Source organism: Candida theae, assembly GCF_024610275.1.
Source record: "Candida theae strain CBS 12239 chromosome Unknown scaffold9, whole genome shotgun sequence".
NCBI classification, from domain to species: Eukaryota; Fungi; Ascomycota; class Pichiomycetes; order Serinales; family Debaryomycetaceae; genus Lodderomyces; species Lodderomyces theae.
This window is the reverse complement of record NW_026261447.1, coordinates 82,527-104,841: the sequence shown is the minus strand read 5'-3', so window position 1 is coordinate 104,841 and position 22,315 is coordinate 82,527. Positions and strand designations below refer to the sequence as shown.

At 41.1% G+C, this 22,315-nt stretch overlaps 13 protein-coding genes across 13 annotated transcripts; 6 read left to right on the top strand and 7 right to left on the bottom strand. All coding sequences in view use genetic code 12, as the record gives it.

Annotated features, from left to right (window-relative positions):
• Window positions 1-482: 482 nt before the first annotated feature.
• On the bottom strand, window positions 483-2,315 carry KGF57_003491 (MFS transporter; the record flags this gene model as incomplete). Its single annotated transcript, XM_051752915.1, has 1 exon — window positions 483-2,315. One exon carries the CDS (start codon window positions 2,313-2,315, stop codon window positions 483-485), a length of 1,833 nt encoding a protein of 610 aa, XP_051607987.1.
• Window positions 2,316-3,577: 1,262 nt separating this feature from the next.
• On the top strand, window positions 3,578-4,255 carry KGF57_003490 (uncharacterized protein; the record flags this gene model as incomplete). The annotated part of the gene is made up of 1 exon (XM_051752914.1): window positions 3,578-4,255. One exon carries the CDS (start codon window positions 3,578-3,580, stop codon window positions 4,253-4,255), a length of 678 nt encoding a protein of 225 aa, XP_051607986.1.
• Window positions 4,256-4,406: 151 nt separating this feature from the next.
• KGF57_003489 (uncharacterized protein) lies at window positions 4,407-5,066 on the bottom strand (the record flags this gene model as incomplete). The annotated part of the gene is made up of 1 exon (XM_051752913.1): window positions 4,407-5,066. The coding sequence occupies one exon, from the start codon at window positions 5,064-5,066 to the stop codon at window positions 4,407-4,409; it is 660 nt and encodes a 219-aa protein (XP_051607985.1).
• A 141-nt stretch (window positions 5,067-5,207) lies between these two features.
• KGF57_003488 (uncharacterized protein) lies at window positions 5,208-8,135 on the bottom strand (the record flags this gene model as incomplete). The annotated part of the gene is made up of 1 exon (XM_051752912.1): window positions 5,208-8,135. One exon carries the CDS (start codon window positions 8,133-8,135, stop codon window positions 5,208-5,210), a length of 2,928 nt encoding a protein of 975 aa, XP_051607984.1.
• Window positions 8,136-9,153: 1,018 nt separating this feature from the next.
• On the top strand, window positions 9,154-10,977 carry KGF57_003487 (putative ferric-chelate reductase; the record flags this gene model as incomplete). The annotated part of the gene is made up of 1 exon (XM_051752910.1): window positions 9,154-10,977. One exon carries the CDS (start codon window positions 9,154-9,156, stop codon window positions 10,975-10,977), a length of 1,824 nt encoding a protein of 607 aa, XP_051607983.1.
• A 57-nt stretch (window positions 10,978-11,034) lies between these two features.
• Window positions 11,035-12,453, bottom strand: KGF57_003486 (endo alpha-1,4 polygalactosaminidase; the record flags this gene model as incomplete). Its single annotated transcript, XM_051752909.1, has 2 exons — window positions 11,035-11,789; window positions 12,414-12,453. 2 exons carry the CDS (start codon window positions 12,451-12,453, stop codon window positions 11,035-11,037), a joined length of 795 nt encoding a protein of 264 aa, XP_051607982.1.
• Window positions 12,454-12,505: 52 nt separating this feature from the next.
• KGF57_003485 (uncharacterized protein) lies at window positions 12,506-13,232 on the top strand (the record flags this gene model as incomplete). The annotated part of the gene is made up of 2 exons (XM_051752908.1): window positions 12,506-12,552; window positions 12,614-13,232. The coding sequence occupies 2 exons, from the start codon at window positions 12,506-12,508 to the stop codon at window positions 13,230-13,232; spliced, it is 666 nt and encodes a 221-aa protein (XP_051607981.1).
• Window positions 13,233-13,432: 200 nt separating this feature from the next.
• On the top strand, window positions 13,433-14,662 carry KGF57_003484 (GTPase; the record flags this gene model as incomplete). Its single annotated transcript, XM_051752907.1, has 1 exon — window positions 13,433-14,662. One exon carries the CDS (start codon window positions 13,433-13,435, stop codon window positions 14,660-14,662), a length of 1,230 nt encoding a protein of 409 aa, XP_051607980.1.
• A 48-nt stretch (window positions 14,663-14,710) lies between these two features.
• On the bottom strand, window positions 14,711-16,543 carry KGF57_003483 (uncharacterized protein; the record flags this gene model as incomplete). The annotated part of the gene is made up of 1 exon (XM_051752906.1): window positions 14,711-16,543. One exon carries the CDS (start codon window positions 16,541-16,543, stop codon window positions 14,711-14,713), a length of 1,833 nt encoding a protein of 610 aa, XP_051607979.1.
• A 178-nt stretch (window positions 16,544-16,721) lies between these two features.
• KGF57_003482 (uncharacterized protein) lies at window positions 16,722-17,975 on the bottom strand (the record flags this gene model as incomplete). The annotated part of the gene is made up of 1 exon (XM_051752905.1): window positions 16,722-17,975. One exon carries the CDS (start codon window positions 17,973-17,975, stop codon window positions 16,722-16,724), a length of 1,254 nt encoding a protein of 417 aa, XP_051607978.1.
• A 334-nt stretch (window positions 17,976-18,309) lies between these two features.
• On the top strand, window positions 18,310-18,825 carry KGF57_003481 (uncharacterized protein; the record flags this gene model as incomplete). The annotated part of the gene is made up of 1 exon (XM_051752904.1): window positions 18,310-18,825. One exon carries the CDS (start codon window positions 18,310-18,312, stop codon window positions 18,823-18,825), a length of 516 nt encoding a protein of 171 aa, XP_051607977.1.
• A 339-nt stretch (window positions 18,826-19,164) lies between these two features.
• KGF57_003480 (uncharacterized protein) lies at window positions 19,165-20,187 on the top strand (the record flags this gene model as incomplete). The annotated part of the gene is made up of 1 exon (XM_051752903.1): window positions 19,165-20,187. The coding sequence occupies one exon, from the start codon at window positions 19,165-19,167 to the stop codon at window positions 20,185-20,187; it is 1,023 nt and encodes a 340-aa protein (XP_051607976.1).
• Window positions 20,188-20,255: 68 nt separating this feature from the next.
• On the bottom strand, window positions 20,256-22,151 carry MRE11 (MRX complex nuclease subunit; the record flags this gene model as incomplete). The annotated part of the gene is made up of 1 exon (XM_051752902.1): window positions 20,256-22,151. One exon carries the CDS (start codon window positions 22,149-22,151, stop codon window positions 20,256-20,258), a length of 1,896 nt encoding a protein of 631 aa, XP_051607975.1.
• Window positions 22,152-22,315: the final 164 nt, after the last annotated feature.

Here is a 22,315-nt window from a genome sequence, read left to right as displayed (position 1 = left end):
CAAGGTATGCATACTTATATATTTAGATTAGTACATAAAACATGTCATTAAATACTTTCAAACTGCAATGACTACCTTAACAAGGCCAAACGTTAGAATGGCAATAACAGGTAGTTATGGCAAACAAGATTGCTCCAACAAATGACGAGAACAAATCCCATCTCATCAAAGGTAAACGAGCCTAGTCTTATCAGTGACGTCCAATAGTACACAGTTGTGTAGTAATTCCGATTTTGTGTAGTAAGACCTATACGAAGACGGCATATCGCAGATGCAAGTTTTCGTGTTGAGAACTAACAAGACATGCCATACTTGGGAGCATTTCAATATCGAAGCGTCGGGTTTATAGTACTATAATCAAGGTTGGTATATTGCCTAAATTTATTTACTGTCAAGTTTACGAAATTTAGGATAAAAATTATGCGAAAAAAAATTAGATTGCAAATTAGTCGTTTTCAAGCTTTTTTCTGTGACACTTTTTCCTATTTCAATGCATACTTCGATTTGCTTCTGATATAAGCGCCATACTTGTAGAATATGAATGGCACTGGAATCATCAAGGCCGCCAAGCAACCGATTAATGTAGCCGCCCATTTGATCGTCAAGTTGGTAAACATTTGCTGATCAAATAATGGGAAAGCAGCACCAAAGGAAGCTCTCATGAAAGTGTTTGCGGCCAAGATGGATGCTGGTACGTGTACATAGCAATCGATTAGGTAATTCAATGTTGGCAAGAAAATCAAAATCAATCCAATTCCAACAAAGCAAGCACCAATCACGGGAACAATCCAATGGATATGCTCAGGATAGTCGCCAGTCCATCCGAGCCAAAAGATACCAATCACAAAAATAAACCCACCAACCATCACCGGCGGCAATCGACAAGACTCCGGATTCCAAGCTGCATCTGTTGTATCCAACTTGTTGTTGTACCATCTTTCAAACATGATTATCCCAAAACCGGCAATGGCAACCCCAATCATCATAGAAATGTATGGTAATTCTGCCACACCTTGCGACCAATGGAATCTTCCCTCAAATATGAGTGGTATAACTGTCAAGAAGGAGTAAAGCATTCCGTAGATGAATGCATTGTAAAGACACATGAGAAGCACAATTGGCTCCAAAAAAAGTAACTCCCATGGTCTCAAAAGACTGTTTCTTGCAATTTCCTTCAAACTAAGACTAAGCTCCTCGTAGGGCGCAAATATACCCCAGTTACCTGATTTTCTTCTCAACTCTTCTGCTCTTTTAGCGAGAATAATGGGGTGGTGGGTCTCTTCTAAGCAAAACACATTGAGAATTAATGCAACGCAGCCAATGATTGCAGAAAAATACGAGTTCCATCTCCATCCCAAGGCACTATTCTTTGTTGTGAAACCACCTAGGATAGGGCCCAACATAGGTGCACCAAAAATGGTACCGACAAAGATGTTCACAGCAACACTTCTGGGTCTATCTTCCAACAAGTCAACCATAATTGCAGGCGCAAGTGGGAATGGGCCACTTCCAATGAAACCAGCAAAAAATCTACACAACATGATGGTTTGCAAATCCTTGGCTGCAGCAACTCCAAACAAAAACGCTGAATACCCAAGAGCTGAAAACACCATGATTGGCTTTCTGCCGTACAATTCAGACAACGGGCCATAGACAATCGGTCCTATAGCAAAACCCATGACATAAAGTGAAGTGGCCAAAGCAGCAACAGTCTCACCGACATGGTAAGTCTCCATAACGTCCTTGTTACCTTGCGAAAAGTAGGCAGATCCCAATGACACGTACATGGCGGAAAACCCAGCAGTGAAGCAATACAAAAACTTTTTCGAAGCTGGGTAGTTTCTAGGACTGTATGGATCATCTGGTCCTGTGAATGTAACACAATACGCATCCTTATCTGGGAGTGGTGGCGGGAAAGGTCTCTTGTCACCCCAAGCACGAGCGACATCCTCATCGTATGCTCCTTGCACCGACTCCGGCATGTTCAACATTTTTCTTGTCAACTCGCGAGACAATGCTGGATTGCTCTCAATTCTGGATAACCTGTCGCCTTGATTATGTGCTATGATATCATTGTAGTTGTGAAGTGGACCCAACTCAATGTCATTTTCAGTGTACGGTTTGGGATTGTCTGGGTCTCCTTTTTCACTTGAAATGGATGATGCAGACGAATAGTCTTTACCATTTGTGGCTTGTCCGTGTGATTTTTCAGGAACTGAATGTGTGTGGTTTTGTGTTTCTCCGAACGTAGACTCTGTCCCAGTTTCTGAGGGACGCTTTATCTTATCAGATGCCTGGTTGTGGTCGTTTGACATGCTTGATTGTTGGTGATTAGTGTTTTGAAGTTGTTCATCTTGGTGTGGAAAATTGAGGGCATTATATAGTGTTGAACAGGTATTATTCAAAGATGGATCACCTCTCGTTTTTTAACGGTCATGAGCGTTAAAAGCGAAACCATGGTTGGAGGAGGTGACATCGTCATTTATGCACATTGTGTTATATGGTGTACCCCTCACACGGGTTAACACCTCTTTTGCACCATACAGCTCGCCGAAGTTTTTCAACTGAGGATATCCCATACTGACCAAGGGGGTAGCACTAGCACGCTACTTAAGATATGCAACAGCAAATGCAGTTAGTATACAATCCATTCATCTCCTGGCCGGTACCAATTTGATAGGAAGTGCGTCTGACATGAAGAGGTGGTTGCCTATGTGTGTTTTTGTGTGTTTTTGTGTGTGTGTGTGTGGATTTTGTCAAGATTACGGCTTTGTGTGATTGTGCCTTTCCACAAAAAATATTTTCGGCGTTAAGTTTTTATCTCGAGATTCCCTTGTGAATAAGACTGCAATGTTGTATGACACACCACGAAGACGCGTTCCAAATCACAAAAGAAATAGGCCCTGCAGGAGTATATCATACAGCCAAGTCCTTGCATGTGACGCATTGATCTACCAAGTTTGGAAATTGATCCTAAACCCAGATTATAGTGTGGGCCGTTTTCGGAACGCACCAAAAAACACAGTTGTCTTCGTTTCTGCCACCACCTTCGCCTTGACGTAATCTTACCTTCCCTTTTTGAGATCTATCTCCATCTTATGTGATATGGGAACTTCCTATTCATCTCAGTGATTCTATCTCCAAAATTGTTCAACGGGTCTTAAATATAAGCACACCAAGTTGGGAGGGGATACAATGTTTAGCAGGTTTTGAAGGTTATTGAATAACTGTGCTTTAGACTACTCACCAGTGCAATACCTCAAATGGGACAAATTGACGCGAGCCAGGATAGTGTAGTGCTTTTGGTGCGATGTTGAAACTTGATCTGGTGGATTGCAGAGTTTGTATAACGCGCATTTATCAGCGGAATCATTACCCAATTAGGCAACTGATTACTCATTACATTCCGCTGTCGCTAATTGCAAAAGATAATCGAGTCTTGTCAATGAGTCAGATTACACTCTGTGATATATCTACAAACAAGACCTCTACACGTTAACCTTCCAAGCTTAGCCCACTTCTTTTCTTTTATCATTTTTTTTTTCCATCCAATAGGCACAGCCTCCCAGTTCAAATAATGTACATTCCAAAAAAATATCAGGAGGAGGAGTGGGATCAGGTTGAGTATCTCATAAAGAAATACCCCTTAGCCACCATTATCACCACAACAGACGACAATGAGATCATAGCGAACCATATACCGTTATACTTGAAGGTGGATGCATTCGGTGAGAGGAAATTGATTGCACATATCGCCAAAGCCAACCATCAGATACCATCATTAACATCCAACGGCAACGTATTGGTTATCTTCCAGTCGACAAACTCATACATTACCCCCAATTATTACCCTACTAAAGGCGAGACCCACAAGGTAGTTCCAACTTGGGATTTCGCCAGTGCACACATTCACGGATCTTCCAAGATTATTGACGACTTCCAATTTGTTCGAGACCAACTCAACGCCTTGACTAACCAAGAAGAAGGAAAGAAGGACCAAAATGCAACAAAGTGGCAAGTCAACGAAGCACCGGAAAATTATCTAAACATTATGCAAAAGGCAATAACGGGACTAGAGATTAAAATAGATTCATTTCAATGCAAGTACAAGTTTGAGCAAGGTGCAAAGAAACCAGATGTTTCTGGAGTGATCAAAGGATTAGCCAATGATGGCAAACAAGAGATGTCAGATTTGACCATCGATGCAAATCAAAGAGCAGATGAGAGAAAAGCAAAGCCACAGAAGGTTGATTAGAATAAATAGCAAGGGAGATGCTCCCCAAATAATATATTTTCACCATAGACACACACACACACAGGTACACACAGGCACACACAGGCATACACAGATACACACAGGCACACACATGCATACACAGTACATCTGTCTCCATTATTTCTCTATTTTAATACGGGTTGAATCTTGCAGCACCACGTCCCCTACCTCTGAACCCAGCTCTACCTCCTCTTCCACCTCTTCCTCTAAATCCACCCCTTCCACGAGCTCTAAACCCCCCTCTGGCCGCATTCACACCAGGTATGTTTGTCCTCTTGGGTAACACCTTCAACTGTCTGTCTCTGAATGTCGATCCATCCAACTTTTCCACAGCCCTGTTCATCTCGTCCACAGTGCTAAATTCCAAATACGCAAAACCTTTAGGTTGTCCCGTGACTTTATTTGTCATTATTGTCACTCTATTGACGACACCAACTGGAGAAAAGTGTTGTTGTAGTTCCAAGGGTGTGGTTGGGTAATCGACGTTACCAATGTACACGGACCTCGCGTCGGAGTCTCTTCGTTCGGCATCTAATTGATTGGCCAGTGATGGAGCGCTTGAAGATTCGTGTGATGAGTCCACTGTGTTTGTGATGTCTGGGTTGGTATATGTGTTTGGGTCCCCTTGTGCATCAAGATCAGACATTTCATCTTGTAATCGTCTCTTTTCTTGCTCCAATTGTTCGATTGTCGGCTCTGATGGTTGGGTTTGGTATTGCGGCACAGATTGCGACTGTGGGAATGATTGTATATTGCCTGGCTGTTGCTCATGGGGTACGTTGTCGGACATGATTGGAGCAAACTCTTCTTCTGGGTGATGTATCAGGTCGTGGCTTTTTGTCGTTACAAATATTTTTTTTTTTTTTTCTTCTTACGTTTGTTGAATTTTGTTGCTACCTGATTACGACAACCTATACACTTTTACTCTATGCTAAAACTGTGATACTCCAGGCAAGTTTCTATCTCTGGTCAAGTTACTCTTAACATTGCCAATGTCACGAGGAAGTGCAACCGGTGGCTCATTTTCTTTGTTGTGATCACCAGCTGACCCATAATGCCTAATCTTTCGCTTCTTTTTGGGAAACAATCGATCAGTTTCTGACCGCATCACTTCAACATCAGTCTCATACCCCCTGTCGTACGGCATGTAATCGTCGTCGTCAGTGAGAACACTCATAAACCCAGCATCAGCTCGAGGAAGACCATCGTCAGCATGACTTGACTTACGATGGGGATTTCCTCGTTTACTCATAAATAGAACGAGTCCAATCATAACACCGCCAAAAATGATCAATCCTAATATGATTCCAAGTCCAAGACTAACTATTCCCAAATGGATATGGAGAAAGTTATCTGATCGCTTAAACCATTGCAAGTTTAATGGCTTGTCGATCAAAAATACACACGATCGATTGGATGTGTCTTCTTGACGTGTGCATCCATGAGAAATCAACTTCACTTCTTGGTTCTTATTGTAGGAATAATCAGACACAATTTCCGTGTCATTCAATTTATACAATTGAAGCATAGGCTGACCCTTTTTCAGCTTGCAAACAAGCCCACCACGAGTCAAATTTGTTCGAATGATTTCGTTGACGTTTTGTCCCATTGCACAATCTACCAACTTGTGGGTCTCATTGTTTGGTATTAGATGAAATTGTAGAAACTTGTGTAGATTGGCAAACGATTTTGTAATGTTGAACTCCTTTAATGAGTCCGCCTGTGGAATGAGTAAAGAGTAAGGGTTCTTTTGCGTTAGGGACTTTTTAATATCTGGAAACACATCGAGTAAACGAGAAATGGAAAAGTCAGGCAACAGTGCATCAAAGGTGGTGGCAATCAACTCATTTATAGGGATGTAGAACTCGCGTGGGAGTATAACCTTATTCACCACGTGTATCACACCTTGATTAAATAATACGTCTGAGTTCAAAGGCAAGTCAAACACATTATACTTTGCAACCTCAAGCCGATTAAATTCGTTAGAGCTACTCAAGCTCTTGACATGAACAGGATCATCATCAATGTCCTTAAAAATACTTGAGCCTTCAAAGTCACTATAGATTGTCTTTTGTAGAATCATTCCTCGAATGATGGTTTTGAATACATTTGGATTAGCCTCAAGGTAGTCCAACACGAGACCAAGCTCGTTCCATATCCCCTCTTCTTTCTTGCTATCTGCCATTCCACAAGGTAAAAAAATGGTGTAGCCTTCTTCATTGTCCTTCAATGACAAAACATTAAAGTCGTTGAAATATTTTAAAGTACGCACACATCCACTGCGATCGATATCTAATCCACCCGAAGGCGGTAGAGCCCCATTTGACATCAAGTCACCCAATGAGTGCTTAAGATTGAGTGGGGCGGAAACCTCATCTTTGGTGATGAAAATTTGACTGCTATTGAGTATTGAAATTGCTTCTCCAACCTCGACTCCACCATCAATAAAGTACTGGGGCACGCCATGTTCACTTTCCTTCTTCGACACCTTCATTTTGTAGCATCCGCCTAGTTTTTTTTTGGAGCATAATCTAGTATTTGCAAGAATATGCAAAGTGTCATTGAAGTCCAAGACGTCATCAATGAAGCGATACATAAGTTCCTGCTTGGAGCTGAAGGACATTGACTTGATCTCCTCGTCGCTTACATCATCACGCAGATCAACGTCAACAAGAATAGTTTGGTTAGCAAATAAACCATCTATGTAGCTTTCCAACAGTCTGAACTTTAACTCCTTGACGACTTTTGAGTAGTGGTGTGCAAATAATGCTTTTCTTGCAATCATTGCTGCTGTAGGGATTTTCAACAGCTTAAGAAATCCATCACCTGTTTCAAACACTTGTAGTATTCCATCAGCAAGAGCTATGGATTGGTTAGTGGAGAAATGTACAATGGTGGTGTTTCCGTGATCATTATGAAATGTGTATTTTAGTCCCGCTAAAGAAGTGACTTTTTTATCTGTCCCATTGACTCCATCGATGTATTCCTCAAACATGAGATGCCGGAGTAGTTGGAATATGTCTGAGTTTATCTCATATTCTGCTTCCTCGGTAGTATCAAACTCAGGACTAGCTGTGTTGGCCAAGTAATATTTCAATTGAAGTGTGTCTAAAGAATTGCTGATGACGTCGTTGCTAGGTAGCACCACTGTCTTCACATTAGCGAGAAACTCTGAGCATGACTTTGGAAGCTGATTATGTTTCTTCTTCTTCTTCTTCTTCTTCTTTTTGAAAGTGTCGTATTCATCTGGAAACAACAGAAGAAACAATTGACGTACAATTGATATCCTGTCATCATCCGAGTTAAGCAAAGCCTCACACATTGTGCTTTTTACAGGTAGTAGTTTATCAATGGCTTGAATGTATGACTTTTGACGACCGGCATATATATCTGCTTCGACTATCGTGGCAGAGTCATCAACAACATACTCATCATTTTCATATCCAATTTTAATAGGATACGGCTTATTATTCGTCTTGTTGTACAACGTGTCGTATATCACCTCTCCTTCCCCAGTCAAGTTGCCAATAGACACGTCTTGATTTATGATGTAGCGAAGCAATCCCTCATCTTCCCATGGTGCATTGCTCATTGAGCCAACAAATGCCAGATTCACAGGCGCTAGTAATGTCACATTTTGCATAAGATTCAATTGCGGTATGATGCCATTGCGTTGTAGCGTTCGTAGAAAGTATGAAAATTGCGGTTCTGCTGATAAAATATCGACTATGTAAGACGGCGTTGGTTCAATTTCGTCTGATGTTGTTGTTGGTCTAGCATATGAGGATGCAAGGTGGATCAGAACGAGCAAGCAAAACAACGAAAAGTTTTGCATCCCCAGTCGTAGATTAGATAGCATATTGTGCTGATAGGACGCTCTCTAGGTTTCACTAAATCGTGGTCATTATGAATAGTGTTGATTTTCGCGCTAATAATTATTTGGCGGTAGCGCTCGTTTATTTTTAGTGCACAAGTCATTAGTGTCATCATAGACGACTACCAGAGCCATCGAAGGGTGATTTAAAAGACAAGTATTTTTCTTTCTGGCAACTGATGCAGCTAGGTGATTGAAATGAAAAGGGCGTTGTGTTGAATGAAGGAGGGGAATAGGATATGATCACGATGATGGAAGTTAACAATATGGACCATAATCTGATGCATTTCTACTCAACATATCTCATTCCTTCCTGTTGTCTCTTACATTCGGAGGAGCAGACTAAGCTCCGGTGCAACAGTAAACAAACCTATTAACAAGGCTTTCTATATGTCTCCACTGACTGCAAAAACTGTTGTCAATCTAAACAAGGTGAGGATGCAGTCAGGTGACTTGAGACAGCTATATGCAGTCCCGCGTTGAGCAAATTTATCTTCTCTGTCTCTCTGTCTGTGTATATCCTATCAGTGAGCAAATTTATTGTATGAGCACATTATCAACTTCCCAATTAGGTAATCAGATGAGCAAATACACTCAATCAACTACTACACGATGCGTAGACCATTGACGACCGGAATCTTGGCCGAAGCTCTTGCACATTAGTCCGTCCCAGATCATTCCAGTCTAGTCCAGTCCCGTCCTTTCCCGTGCAAGTATTTTCTCTTTACCACTCTTCCCCCCCCCTGCCCCGTGAGCAAATTAATTCCATCCCAAACCAACCCTCAACTACAGCAACATCTTTGTGGATTGTGTACACATACATACACATACCACTACTATTACTACTACTATTACTACTGGCTGCAGGATTACATACATATAAGAAGCACCTTCCGAGCTCATTCCATATATCACTCTACTCAAGCAGTAAAGCAGAACTTTCACCAGTCACCAATAGCTGCAACAATATCACCATTATTCGTCTGAGTGACATCACTACATCATGTTTAGCAAACGAGGTGTTGAATATCAAGGGATGGACTGTTTGGACGAGTCCAACGCAATGTATATGAAGTACATGAACATGCTGCAGGCTGAAATACCATGGGCTTCACAAACAAAATACGCTGAGTATACCGTCTACTTTGGTGTTGTAATCATATTCGTTGCGTTGTTAAAACAAGTGTACTATAGAATTAGAGACTCCACTTACAACCCACATTCAAATTCTTCCAACCCCTTCACTTCCTTTGTTGATGTGCTAGTGTCGTATTGTCGATACGTTGGATACAAGCAAACACCACGGTATTTGCAATTCTTTGCCTCGTTCCCCAAATCAGTTGGATCAAGCTTGTTTATGGCGTTGTCTACCTTATACTTGGCTTGCTACTGCTTTGTGCCGCATTACTGGTATCGGGGTTGTGCAGGGTTCGGGTCGCCTCCATTGGCAGTCAGAGCTGGGTTGATGTCTACGGCATTGGTGCCATTTATTTATGTTCTTGCTGGGAAATCGAATGCAATCACACTACTCACTGGGATCAGTTATGAAAAGTTGAATGTGTTTCATCAGTATGTCGGTGTAGCTGGATTTGTCTTGGGGGTTGTACATACAATTCCATTCATTTACCAACAATTGCAAGAAGCGGGTGCTAGTGCAGTACACAAGAGTTTTGTCACTGATTTGTATTACATTAGCGGAATCCCCACATTGATACTCATGGGTTTGTTATGCACCTTGTCCAAAGCGTGGATACGCAAACACTGTTATGAATTGTTTTTACACTTGCATTGGATCATGGGCATTGCATTCTTTGCATGTTTGATTTGGCATATCCAATTTGCATTGGGCGCTCAAAACTACATGTGGGGTGCATTGGCATTTTGGGGCTCACAATTGATTTATAGAATCCTTGTCAAGACGTGTTTTAAGCCTAGCTCAATGTTTTTGAAGCTGAGAGTGGCCCATTTGACAAAACTTGATGAGGGAACTTATGAGATACAAATTGAGAATGTTAAGGGGTATACTTGGACACCGGGTCAACACGTTTTCCTTAGATTCAAAGGATGGAGGCTTTTGGATAGTCACCCATTTTCAGTCTCGACGACTACTGAACAAGGTGCTGGAATGAAGTTTATCGTTGTGCCCAAAAGTGGATTGACAAAGCACCACTTCAGAGAGTTGGATCGTCAAATTGAGCTTAATAAGCAAGTATATATTGATGGACCATATGGAGGCACGTTCCGCGACGTGAGCAAATTCGACAAGCTTGTGTTGGTTGCGTCAGGTAGCGGTGTAACTGCAACAATTCCATTCTTGCTGTATATTGCCCAGTTGCATCAACTGAAATCGCCATTGATGGATAATTTGAAATGTGTCAATTTTATCTGGGTGGTTAGATACCAAAAGAATATCAAATGGATTGAGGATGAGTTGATTAGGTGTCAAAATATCTTGGGTCGCAAACTTCAGTTGGATATCAGAGTGTGTGATTACCTTTTGGAAATGAAACCGGTGGGTCTTGAAAAGAAGAAGAATGTTGTTGATGATGATGACGATGATGATGACGAAAAACACATTGAGTCGGAACAAGATGGTGCAAGCACCAATTTACCAATTACTTATGGCAAGCCTGATGTGCGTGCCATCTTGACTTCATTAACCAGTAGTTTTGCCAAGAGGAATATTGTCGTTTGTTCGGGAAGTCATTCGATGCAGCGTCAAGTATCGCAGACTGTGTCTGATCTTCAACCGTTGGTGTTCAATAATGATTTAAGGAATACAAATGTTGAAGAGATATATTTACATACCGAGTGTTTTGGGTGGTGAGTTAGTCCTAGCGAATACTTATTACATGTATATAAGAAGTAATTTTAAATGTATAACCTATTTATTCGGACATTGGTAAACCCACTCATTCAAATTCAACAGTTTTAAGATGCTCGAAAACCCCTTGGTGTTTTTGAAGGAACAATACTTTTTATACGTTTTTGAAGGCCAATGAAATTTACTCCGTTTGGATTCAAATCTGGTCTTTAATTTTGACTTCACCTTTGGTGGATACTCTACATGAAACACTAGTTTCTTAGCATGGATGAATGGCTGATACTTCTTGCACTCTTTGTACTGGCCACACTGTTCCTGCACTGCGAAATCGACATACGGTAACACTGCTTCCACAATACCGCCACCATTCTTCAATCCAATAGCCAAATCATACTTTTTGGCAATATCAGACAACTTTTTAATGTACGCGATGGAATCGGATTGTGTCAAATTGAGCCCGGATTTGTTATCGTATGCATCGATATTGTCCGGGTCTACTGCATCACATCCTTTACTGTTGGCCAACAGTATTCGCAGTTTCATAATCTCGAGAACCCGCGGTGATGTGATATTGATCCACCGTTCCCCCTTCCAATCGTGCAAGTTGTTTCCTAAATCAGCTTGAGAGAAATTGGCAGCGTCGGGCCGCCAATCCTCATATGTTCCTGCTGAAAAGTAACATATGACAACCTTGCTTTGGGAATGGAGGTTGTTGATGAGTTGGGTTGAGCTGTCAAATAGGTCGATGTCGTAGACTTTGGTGTGTTTGTTGATTTTTGTGGGTGGGTTGTCCAAGATGTAGTCCCATGGGTCGCCTAGTTTGACATTCCATTCCGCGAGGGTAGTTGAACACAAGTAGCTCAAGATAATGAAAAGCCATGCAGTGAAACAAGTTGAGTAGTGGCTCAGGGACATTGCTAAGCGACTGAGCGTGTAATTATGAAATAAAGTATTACAGGTTTTAGTTGGGACAGTCGAACCTCATCTATATTTATGTAGTTTCCAAAATATGCAATATACGGCGTTAACGATTGCATGCACGGCGGTATAAAATAGATCACTGATTTTGTAGGTGCTGCTGCTCCACATTCTACAATAGTTTGATTGTATTCTTAGGTACAGTGTGTACGTTGTCACCTAACAACTAAACCATTCATGTCACTCATTTGGAGAAGTGGGAATGGCACATTGAGTGGCATTCGCTGAGGTTCCTAGTTGACCGCAAAAGTGATGATTCTTTGTATACTGAGCCCCCACCTCCTTCTATACAGTGTCGTGGAAATTAAGTGTCCTGAAAGTAGAATCTCAGACACAGACTGCTTCTTCCAAACTTTTTTTGTCGAACACATTCAACCGAGCTGCTTTTAGCACAAGGTTTATTATACAACTGCATCTGCCATAAACAACACATTTTACCAGTATGGCAGTCCCAGACTTACTTCTAGATCCGCAATTGAAGTACTGGGTCCTATTACCCATTTCTCTTGCAATGGTCCTAGTAGGATTACTTCGATCCAACATCACATACTTGATGCAACCACAACAAAAACTTGAACCTTACAAGAAAGTTAGACAAGCGTATGTACATGCATTGCTACCGTCAATTGTTATACAATACTAACCATATTTCCTTCACTAGACAATTCCTTTTCCAAGCACGTGCTTTCAGAGAGAATAATCATGTATTAACCAAGAAGGAATTTGAACAATTCAAAGCATACTTTATTGAAACATTGTCTACAAACGAGTTTTACGCCGAAGATCCTAAAAAGGAGGAGCCAGTAAACCCATTCGACCCGAACTCTAACGAGGCCATTATGCAAATGGCAAAGGGTAACTTACTCAACTACATCCCACAAACATTGATTATGGGATGGGTCAACTACTTCTTTGCTGGATTTGTCATTATGAAACTACCATTCCCACTTACCGATGGGTTCAAAAGCATGTTGCAGAACGGAGTCATGACTCCCAATTTGAATGTGCGTTATGTGTCCTCCATTTCGTGGTATTTTGTCAATTTGTTCGGATTGAGACCTGTGTATTCTATCCTTATGGGGTCTTCTGAAGCGGATGAAATTATGAAACAAACATCACAGCAGCAGCAGCAACAACCGCCAATGCCGAACATTGGTGGACCGGGTGGACCTAAAGTTGATAAGGTGTTTGCTGCTGAGGCGGAGAATATTCAGATTTTGGATCATGAGTCTGTTTATGATGGTATTGTAAAGAGGTTTATTGAAGGGTATAGTCGATAACTGTGCATGTATGTAGATGTGTAGAGCTAGCGTGTTGAAATATGGATTGTTAACGCAGTCGACCACTGCTTTGTATTCGATCAGTTGCGAAAACTGCGCTGAGAAAGAGAGAGAGAGAAAAAGACGGAAGAAAATTCGTCTCTTCTTCGGATCATCTCTTTAGATACAATCGCCATCACTATATATATATATATATCAGCATGTCCAGTGCCACTCAAACCACAGACTCCTCTGCAGATGCTAAACCCAAGCCAGTCATATTCTGCATTGGTATGGCTGGTTCAGGTAAAACCACATTCATGCAGAGATTGAACTCTCACATCCACTCAAAGAAACAAATTCCATATGTCATCAATTTGGATCCCGCGGTGCTCAAAGTCCCATTTGGTGCCAATATCGACATAAGGGACTCAATAAAGTATAAAAAAGTGATGGAGGAATACAACTTGGGTCCAAATGGTGCCATTGTAACCTCGTTGAACTTATTCTCCACCAAGATTGATCAAGTCATCAAGTTGGTTGATAAGAAGCAAGATAAGATATCCAATGTGATTATTGATACACCTGGACAAATCGAATGTTTCATATGGAGTGCTAGTGGGTCAATCATAACTGAAGCTTTCGCGTCATCGTACCCTACTGTAATTGCTTATATTGTTGATACTCCAAGAACAACCAGTCCTACTACGTTCATGTCAAATATGCTTTACGCCTGTTCCATATTGTACAAGACCAAACTCCCCATGATTGTGGTGTTCAACAAGACCGATGTACAAAGCTGTGACTTTGCCAAGGAATGGATGAGCGATTTTGAGAATTTCCAAATGGCGGTGCAAAAGGATCAACAACAGAACGAAGAGCAAGGCAGTGGATACATGAGCAGTTTGGTGAATTCAATGTCGCTAATGTTGGAAGAGTTTTATTCTAATCTAGACGTGGTCGGAGTGAGTTCATACACTGGTCAGGGGTTTGATGAGTTTATGAATGCTGTGGATAATAAAGTTGATGAGTATAATGAGTTCTACAAGGCCGAAAGAGAACGGATATTGAAAAAGAAGGAAGAGGATGAGAAAAAGAGACAAACGAAATCTTTGAATAAATTGATGAAGGATATGGATATGAAGGATAAGAAGAAGAAGAAGAAGAAGGACGGCCAGGATGGCGAAGTTTTATCCGACTTTGATGATGATGAGGATGTGGATGAGGAACTACAAGGAGAAGTATTGCCTGATGAGGAAGAAGAAGATGGGGACCAGTTGGGTAACCCATCACGGGAATATACTTTTGCCGAAGACCGTCAATCGGAGTTGGATGCAACTAAGGATGCTGACTTGCAAGCTAGATATCAACAAGCAATGGAAGCTAGAGGAAAGCCAGTGTCGTCGCAAACTGCAGAAAACATTGCTAATTACATCAATAGAACTCAATAGCGGGGATAGGGAGTGGCTCGAGGTCTATAATGGTGCATGTATTTCTTTTTACACACCTCTAAACACATCGTCTACTTTGAATGGTTGTGCTTTCCATTCTTCTTTGAATATCAAATGTGGTTTCTTTTCCGCCAAGTGTAAAATGGTCTTTCCAAATTCGGAATTACACCACGCAAACCAAGATCTGGTGTATGAAGCACCATGTTTTGAATTTACATTGACACTTTCGTGCATGAGACCGGATCCGGCAGTATTGTTCATGATCAAGTGTAGACTATTGATAATTTCCTCATCGTCGTCAGTAGTTCTCATTCTCATCAACAATGACATCGGCCAAGCGTTCTTGATACCAATGTGCGGTCCACCAATACCTTCGAAATGGAACCCCTTCAAGTAGTAAGGATTGCCCTCCTTTGTCAAGATCATTTTTCTCGTGTTTTGATACACTTGGTCGGTCTTGTCGGTGTATCCTAAATCGGGAATGGATAAAAGGGATGGGATGTTTGCATCATCCATGAATGTAGCACTACCATATCCGTCAACTTCATAAGCATACACTTTACCATAGATGGGATGGTTTACAATACCAAACTTTTCGATTCCTGAAGTCAAACCCTTGATGAAATAATCAGTCTTTTTGATAAACACCTCGATTTCGGCATTCATTCGATTAGACAAAACTTCCTCATTAAGGAAATTTTTCCGAAGATTAATCAATTCAGTCAACATGTGTATATTACCAGGAATGAAAAATTGCAAAATTGTAGCATCATCGCTAGGTCTAAACGCGCTTCTTATCAACCCCGTACCGAAATTGACGGGGTTCCCCACGCCTCCCAATGGTAAAGTCTCTGATCCTATGTTGGTATCTCTTTGGAAAGAGTAGTAGAATGGCAATGCCTGTCCTGAGGCTTCATCAAACGAAGGTTCGCTCTCTCTTCTCAATACAATCAAGAGCTTTTCATATGCCATGAACCAATAATCATTGAGGAACGAGGTGTCACCGCCGGAGTTCTGGTAATATTCATTAGTCAATGTCAAAAATGAAGCTAGCGAGTCAATTTCATACTTGCATTCGAATACTTGTCTCCAATCAGGTCTAGGGTACACGTTGTCAAATGCCGTATTGCCAGGCTTGACTTTTGAAGTCGGTGGCGGGTGGAACGCGTTGCAATATGGGGAGTTGTTGACGTAGTAAGCTTGTGTATTGATAGCTCCAAGAATCAACTGTCTGAGCTTGTCATCGTGTCTAACTAAAGGCTGGTACACCGATAATTGGCGTGCTGCATCTCTGAGCCACTCGGCATGAATGTCACCCGTTACGATAAACGATTGTGGAAGAAATGGCTTTCTGAGCGGATTCTGCTTACCCCCATCATTATTCACCTTGTGCCATAGTATAGTAGTGTCTAATGTATTGGGCAAACAATTCTCCACCAATCTTGCCAAATCAGAATCGGCTATCCTAGTTTTCAACTCGTCTATCACTGACTCGACCGCTTGGGATACAAACGTCCGGCACTTCGGAGCTGGGCGCATGTATGGGTAATGTTGCACACCTTTGGAATATGGTGCATGACGATGTTGGGAATAAGTGACGTAATCGGGACATTGCTTGATTTTGCTATCCATTTGTTGAAGAATTGATTGATCGATATCCCTAGTATCGAGATGAGATGCCAGTGGACTATGTCCAGCTAGTTTGGCTGCCTTGTTTTCTTGGGCTGCTTGTAAATAGTTGATTTCGTCAACTGGGCTGGTTAGTTTGTCATTGGGCGTGGTGGTGGACTTGTGACGGGTGAATAACGAACATAGGATAAGTAGCGATATTAGAGCTACCAATAGCTTAATGTAATTGTGGATTCTCGATTGAGGAATCATGCTGTTGGCTAGTGGAGAGAGAGATACTGTTGTTGTAGTGTGTGTGTGTGTGTGTGGGGCGGTTTCCAATTGATGTTGATTTTGAATTTTTCGTCCGCTTATCATACATCAATTACTATTAACAACAGCTTTGACTACAACTATTGATTGTATACATTCAATACATTGCACTGTTACTTTATTTGCTCTTGGTTAGATAGAGTGCATTGGTCGCCTCATTATAAGTGGTGTTGGTCAACCCATTTGAAGCCAATGTTTGTATGACGCCATTCAACCCGTGTGAGCCGGTCTCCTCCGGCTTCGCTAGCTTCGCTAGCCTCAAAATTTCCTCATAGCTGGAAGCATGATGAAGATCCACGGTGGTGGCAAGCGTTTGCAATAATGACCTAACTGCTGGGTCATGAAGGGCCAATCTAGCACCCACAATTTCCAATTCAGTGGTTGTCCATAACGACTCAAATGAGGATACATCTGCATCTAAGTTGAGTAAGTTGAGTAAATAGAACCTGTTGAATATTAACGTGTACGGAAAGTTGTCAATGATGTTTGAAGAGAACGTGCTCTTTTTTGTAATTTGCATTGTTTCATCTATAGCTGTATTGAGAGCGAAGTCATCCTTAGAAACTTCATGCAGATCCAGTCTTGTCAATATGCAAACATTCTGCTCTTGCTTCAACATTATAGCCAATTTGTCATCAACTTTCTCTACCTCGTTCCAAGGTTGAGATTTCACCAATTGCTCAAAGTTTTGGCCCTTTCTTCTCATGAATGTGTCGCTCTTTAAAGCTAACGAGAATGTATCAGGGTGGGTCAATTTTGTCAATTCAAACGGTGGCAATCTCTGCCCCTTATTCTTTTCATTTTCTGTCAGTACTCTCTTCCTCATCTCAAAATAGGGCTGGTTCCATTGGTCCATTGATGTTTGGGAAAGCAAGTCACATTTTTGTTTGAATATGATCATGATTGGGGCACCCATCAACCTTTGCAAATAAAACTTGAAACTGTTCTGATGCAGCTTATGCATCAGGAGCGACGTCAGTGGGTCAAAGTAAGCACTAATGGTAGACTCTATATCGGCATTGTAAACACTGGTACTCTTTTCAACTACGGGCAAACCAGGTAGTACTCCCTTCGTTTTCTTAAACTTGGACTGGTCCTTAAATAAATACTTTGTTTCCTTGAGCTCATTGGGACCAAATTGTATGGGATCTTGAAACAACCGTCGTTCTCTATTTCTATCAACCTTAAAGTCGAGACCTTTTCTTGCGTTTTTATTTAGCAATGACCATCGCTTATTTCGTAGACTCAGATCAGATGTATTATGGAGAAAGGATTCGACTTCCTCTGCATACAATGAGTTTTGTTTACGAGAAATGATGTTGTAAAGATCGATCAATCGTCGTACTGCAGTTGGAACTTTAGTGGTGGACATAAAAGAAAGACAGATGTAATTGTTGAAAATTCACGTGTGAGGGTGTGGGTGTGTTGACTTATCAGTCATTGATTAGTTCGGCAAAATGCAACCAATTGTCAGGACCACGGTGATTTTGCTTGCTGTACGATTGTGATGAGAAAGAGAGATGGGGGGGGGGGGCGATCAAGCGCCAGAAAAAAAAAAAAAAAAAAAAAAAATTGCGAATAATGTCATTCCGCATTTAAAAAGCGGTGTACTACTTTTCTGTCCCTGAAATTTTCCACACTTGCTACACCATCTCTGTTTTTTCTTCACTAGTTTCACCACTTATTAAACACCTAGCAAGAATAAGATGCTTTCCAGGTCAATTCGTTTATGTGCAAGAAGAATTCCCAAAAGACAATTTCCAATTGTCGCCCGTTCACTTGTTTCCGTGCCAAGAGTTGCTGTTATTTCCCCCACAAGGGTCTTTGCGGCAAACTACAGCTCTTCCACTCAGCCCGATGCCAATGGAAAAGGGGAGTTGTTGATTGAGTTCACCTGTAACGTGTGTGATGAAAGGTCTGCTCACAACATGTCCAAGCAAGCTTACGAGCATGGTACTGTGTTGATTCAATGTCCCAAATGCAAAAGCAGACACTTGATTGCTGACCATTTGGGATTTATCAGAGATGAAAATTTTAATCTTAAAGACTACATTGAAAGTCAAGGAGATAAAATTAAGGAGCAGGTATTGGAATTTGAAAAGATTCCACCAAACTTGGCACATTCTTCGGGACAAACTGCTGAGGAAGATACTCCAAAGCAAGAGAAGATTTTGGATCTTGAAACACCAGATAACGAGGTGATTAAAAACAAGAAGGAGTAGTCTATTTAGTTAGTCAAATTGCTATTATTTATTTTAAAAACATCTGTAAAGTGTCCTTCACTCCTGGGGACACACTTCCACACCCCACCAATCTCTTCTTCTTCATTGATAGATTGCAAAAAAAAACAAAAAAAGAAAAAAAAAAAAAAAAGGACGGAGCCGAGCAAAGAAAAAAAAAAAATTTTGCCGATACCAAACTGCTGCAGAATTCGAAAGTTTTCCATAAGAACATTTCTTGCCCTTATAAGCTAAAGGTATATTAGTTGCTACTATTTAGCACTACAAACTGACTAGTCTCGTTACTTGCCCTGAATTCCCACCACCACAGACCTTCCCACCATGCTTCTCAGGACAACACATGCAATCAAACCTCAATCACACATCTCGCGCATAATTGGGATCCGATTCAACTCTTCCTTGAAAGGTGATGCTCAGAAAGAAGTCAAAGGTATAAAGGAGCAATATGACAAGGCGAAAGATGCAGCAACCGAAAAGGCAAACGTGTTGAAGAAATCCGCTCAAGAATCACCAAAAGCATTGGAAAAACAATTTGCACAAGAGAAATCCATCAATGCTGAAGTGTTGAACAAGTATAAAAAACAATTGGAGCAAAAAGCAAAAGAGTTGGGCATCAATGACTTGAACCAGCTTAAGGAAAAGTTTAAAGACAAAATTGAGAAAACAAAGATTGAACTAGGCGCAGAAGATCCATTGAAGCAGATTTTAGAATGGGAAAAGCAGCAAAAGGAGAAAAGCACCGATGGTAGTGTCATCAATGTCCGCAAGATAGATGAGAAGAAAGAAAAGCTTCCATTCAAGGTGCTTAATGATTTTATAGATGTCGACAAGGCCAGAGGGTTGCCAGTAGATGATATAAAGATGATTTGGAAACACAGATTTCTAAATAAGGAAAGAGCTTTGCATGCAACGTTAGATAAAAGGCAATTCGCCGACATTTACGCAAACGCTTATAGGTTTCCCAACTTTGTCTTGCCATTGCCCAAGCCACACAATGATGGATACGAACTTGAATTTGTGCAATGGGCATTTGTCGGCCCAAACACCATACATTGCATGTTTACCACGTTAGCTGAGTACAAGTTAAATAAGGAATTTGCCAGACCTCATACAACACTTATATTCCATCAAGAGTTCAGCCAAGATAAAGATCTCGTATTGATGAATGGAGTGAGTGAAAAGGAAGGAGGCTTATCGATGGATGAGGCTCAGTTACTTGCTGTCAACTTGCAAAGATTCTACAGTGGAAAGTTCCCGCAAATGACCAAGTTGTTGAAGGAATTCAACGATGGAAGTACCAGCTTCAATGTCGATGAGTTGATAAAAGAGGCTACATCTGTATAAGGATACCAAGCAAAGCTGTACATACATTGATATTTTTCTTTTCCTTTTTCTTTTTCTTTTTTTTTTGCTTATTTTTTTCCTCTTCCTCGACCCCGTCTGCCTCCCCTAGTCGCTCTTGTTTTCGGCGGTTCGGGATAGTATTCGTCTTCACTAGTGAGTATTTCATTTTCATCCTCGGCATACGTATCTGGATGCAGAACAGATCTAGCGTGAGGTGATCTTGATGTGGGGGCATCATGCAATTCACTATCAGAGTCACTGGAATCCAACACAATCTCGTTGCTTTTCGATGCAGTTTTACTTTTGCCCTTTGTCGTTGAGCTCTTTGCTGTTGCATTCTCGGCTTCTAAGTTCAATTGAGCATACGTTCCTTCTTTCAACTGTAGTAGAATTTGTTTGAAAGCGTTTCTGGTGTGTTTCTCATCCTCAATCCCGAGAAACTCTTGATCATCAATATCCACACTGAGTAGCATTTTGGTCTCCTTTTTAATCTCGGAATTGATGTACTGATTAAGGCTGTATTTGTCATCATTCTCCACATACTTCTTCACTGCTTCATTTATTCCGGCTTCTGGAATCAATGTCAATTGCGTTTGCTTTAAAAAATCGCTCACAATATCCTGAAGAGCCAATTCTGTTGTGCTCTTTTCGCCTAAACTTTCATCAACCATTTCATCACTAAATTTGGTCTTCTTTCGCAAGATATCCGGCGCTTGTTGAGATTTCTTTTTGTAAAATTGAACAACATCATTCACATTGGCAATTCTCCCCACAAATTGATTGGAAAATCTCCGCACATTTTCGATTTCGTATCCTCCACTGTACTCTACTCTAAGACGAATTAGCGGTAATGGAATTTGTAAATCATCATGACCTTGTTTAGCACCATTGGAGGCACTCATTTCTGGGTGACTTTGCAAGTAAGAGTTTTTTGCTACTTCAATAGCTTTCTCAACTTCACTTGTCAAAAAGGCAATGACGTCTGCTTTGCTTGCAACACCAGCAACCAAATCGGTCTTCAGAAGCACAATCTCTCTCAACACAAAGGGCCTTACAGTTTTCAACTCAATCGGCTCCAAAGAATAATCACGGCCCTTTATGCTTATTATAAACACCTTTTTATCGGGTACTTCGCCCTCAGATAGGGATGTTGCAATCGACGATCCTGCTTGCAACACATCAAACGATGTTTCTGGATTGTGCAGAGGATACGGTATACATTCATGTTCGTGACCCCAAAGTACAAAGTCGAGAAAATGAGGCAAGAAATTCTCCGGTATGCATGACGTAAAAGTGTGCATTGCGTGGTTCTGATGTATGACAAAGAAATTGAACCACTTGTTTGTGTCAATTCCCGGTCTCTCGAACTTGACTTTCGCGTCTCGAAAGAGCCGATGTAGCCGTTCGTCCCTGACATTCGACATACCATACAATGCGAGTTTAGTGTCTCCCTTTTCAAAAAGTATAGGCTTCACAGTAATCGATTCCGAGTCTTTAACTTTCCCGAAATAGTTAACTAGACCCGAGACAGCCAAGACATCAAGAGCCAGAAGCAAGCCATCACCGGTGGCATCATCATGGTTACCACTAATAGCAAACACCGGTATCGATATGTTCAAGTTCGGATCCTCATAATTGACCTCATCTACTCCGTTAAACATTGTTGTTGAAGGGTCACTCAACAACTCCAACTGACAAGCTTTACTTCCCATGCAATTGGCCCTCAATGATTTCATAACGTAATACATTGACTTCTTGGTCGGCTTGTTGATATGAAATAAATCACCTCCTTGTACCAACATATCTACATCCTTGTCCTTTGCAATTCGCGTAATCTCATCAAACGTCTTCCATCCGTCATCACCTCTTATGGGATCATTTTCAAAGCACCCAACATGGTTGTCTGTAGTTAAAAGGATTCTAATTGTATCCGGTCCATTGTCAATATGGTCAACCAAGGGCATTTGCTAGAAAAGTCCTAATCGGTTTCTGCGCAATGGAATAGGGAAAGCACTAAAGTATCTTACATAAAAAAATAAAAAAAAACGCGATTTCTCTCTCTTCTTATCATCATCATCATCATCATAATACAACGATAGCTGATCATTTATTTACAACCGAAACTGCC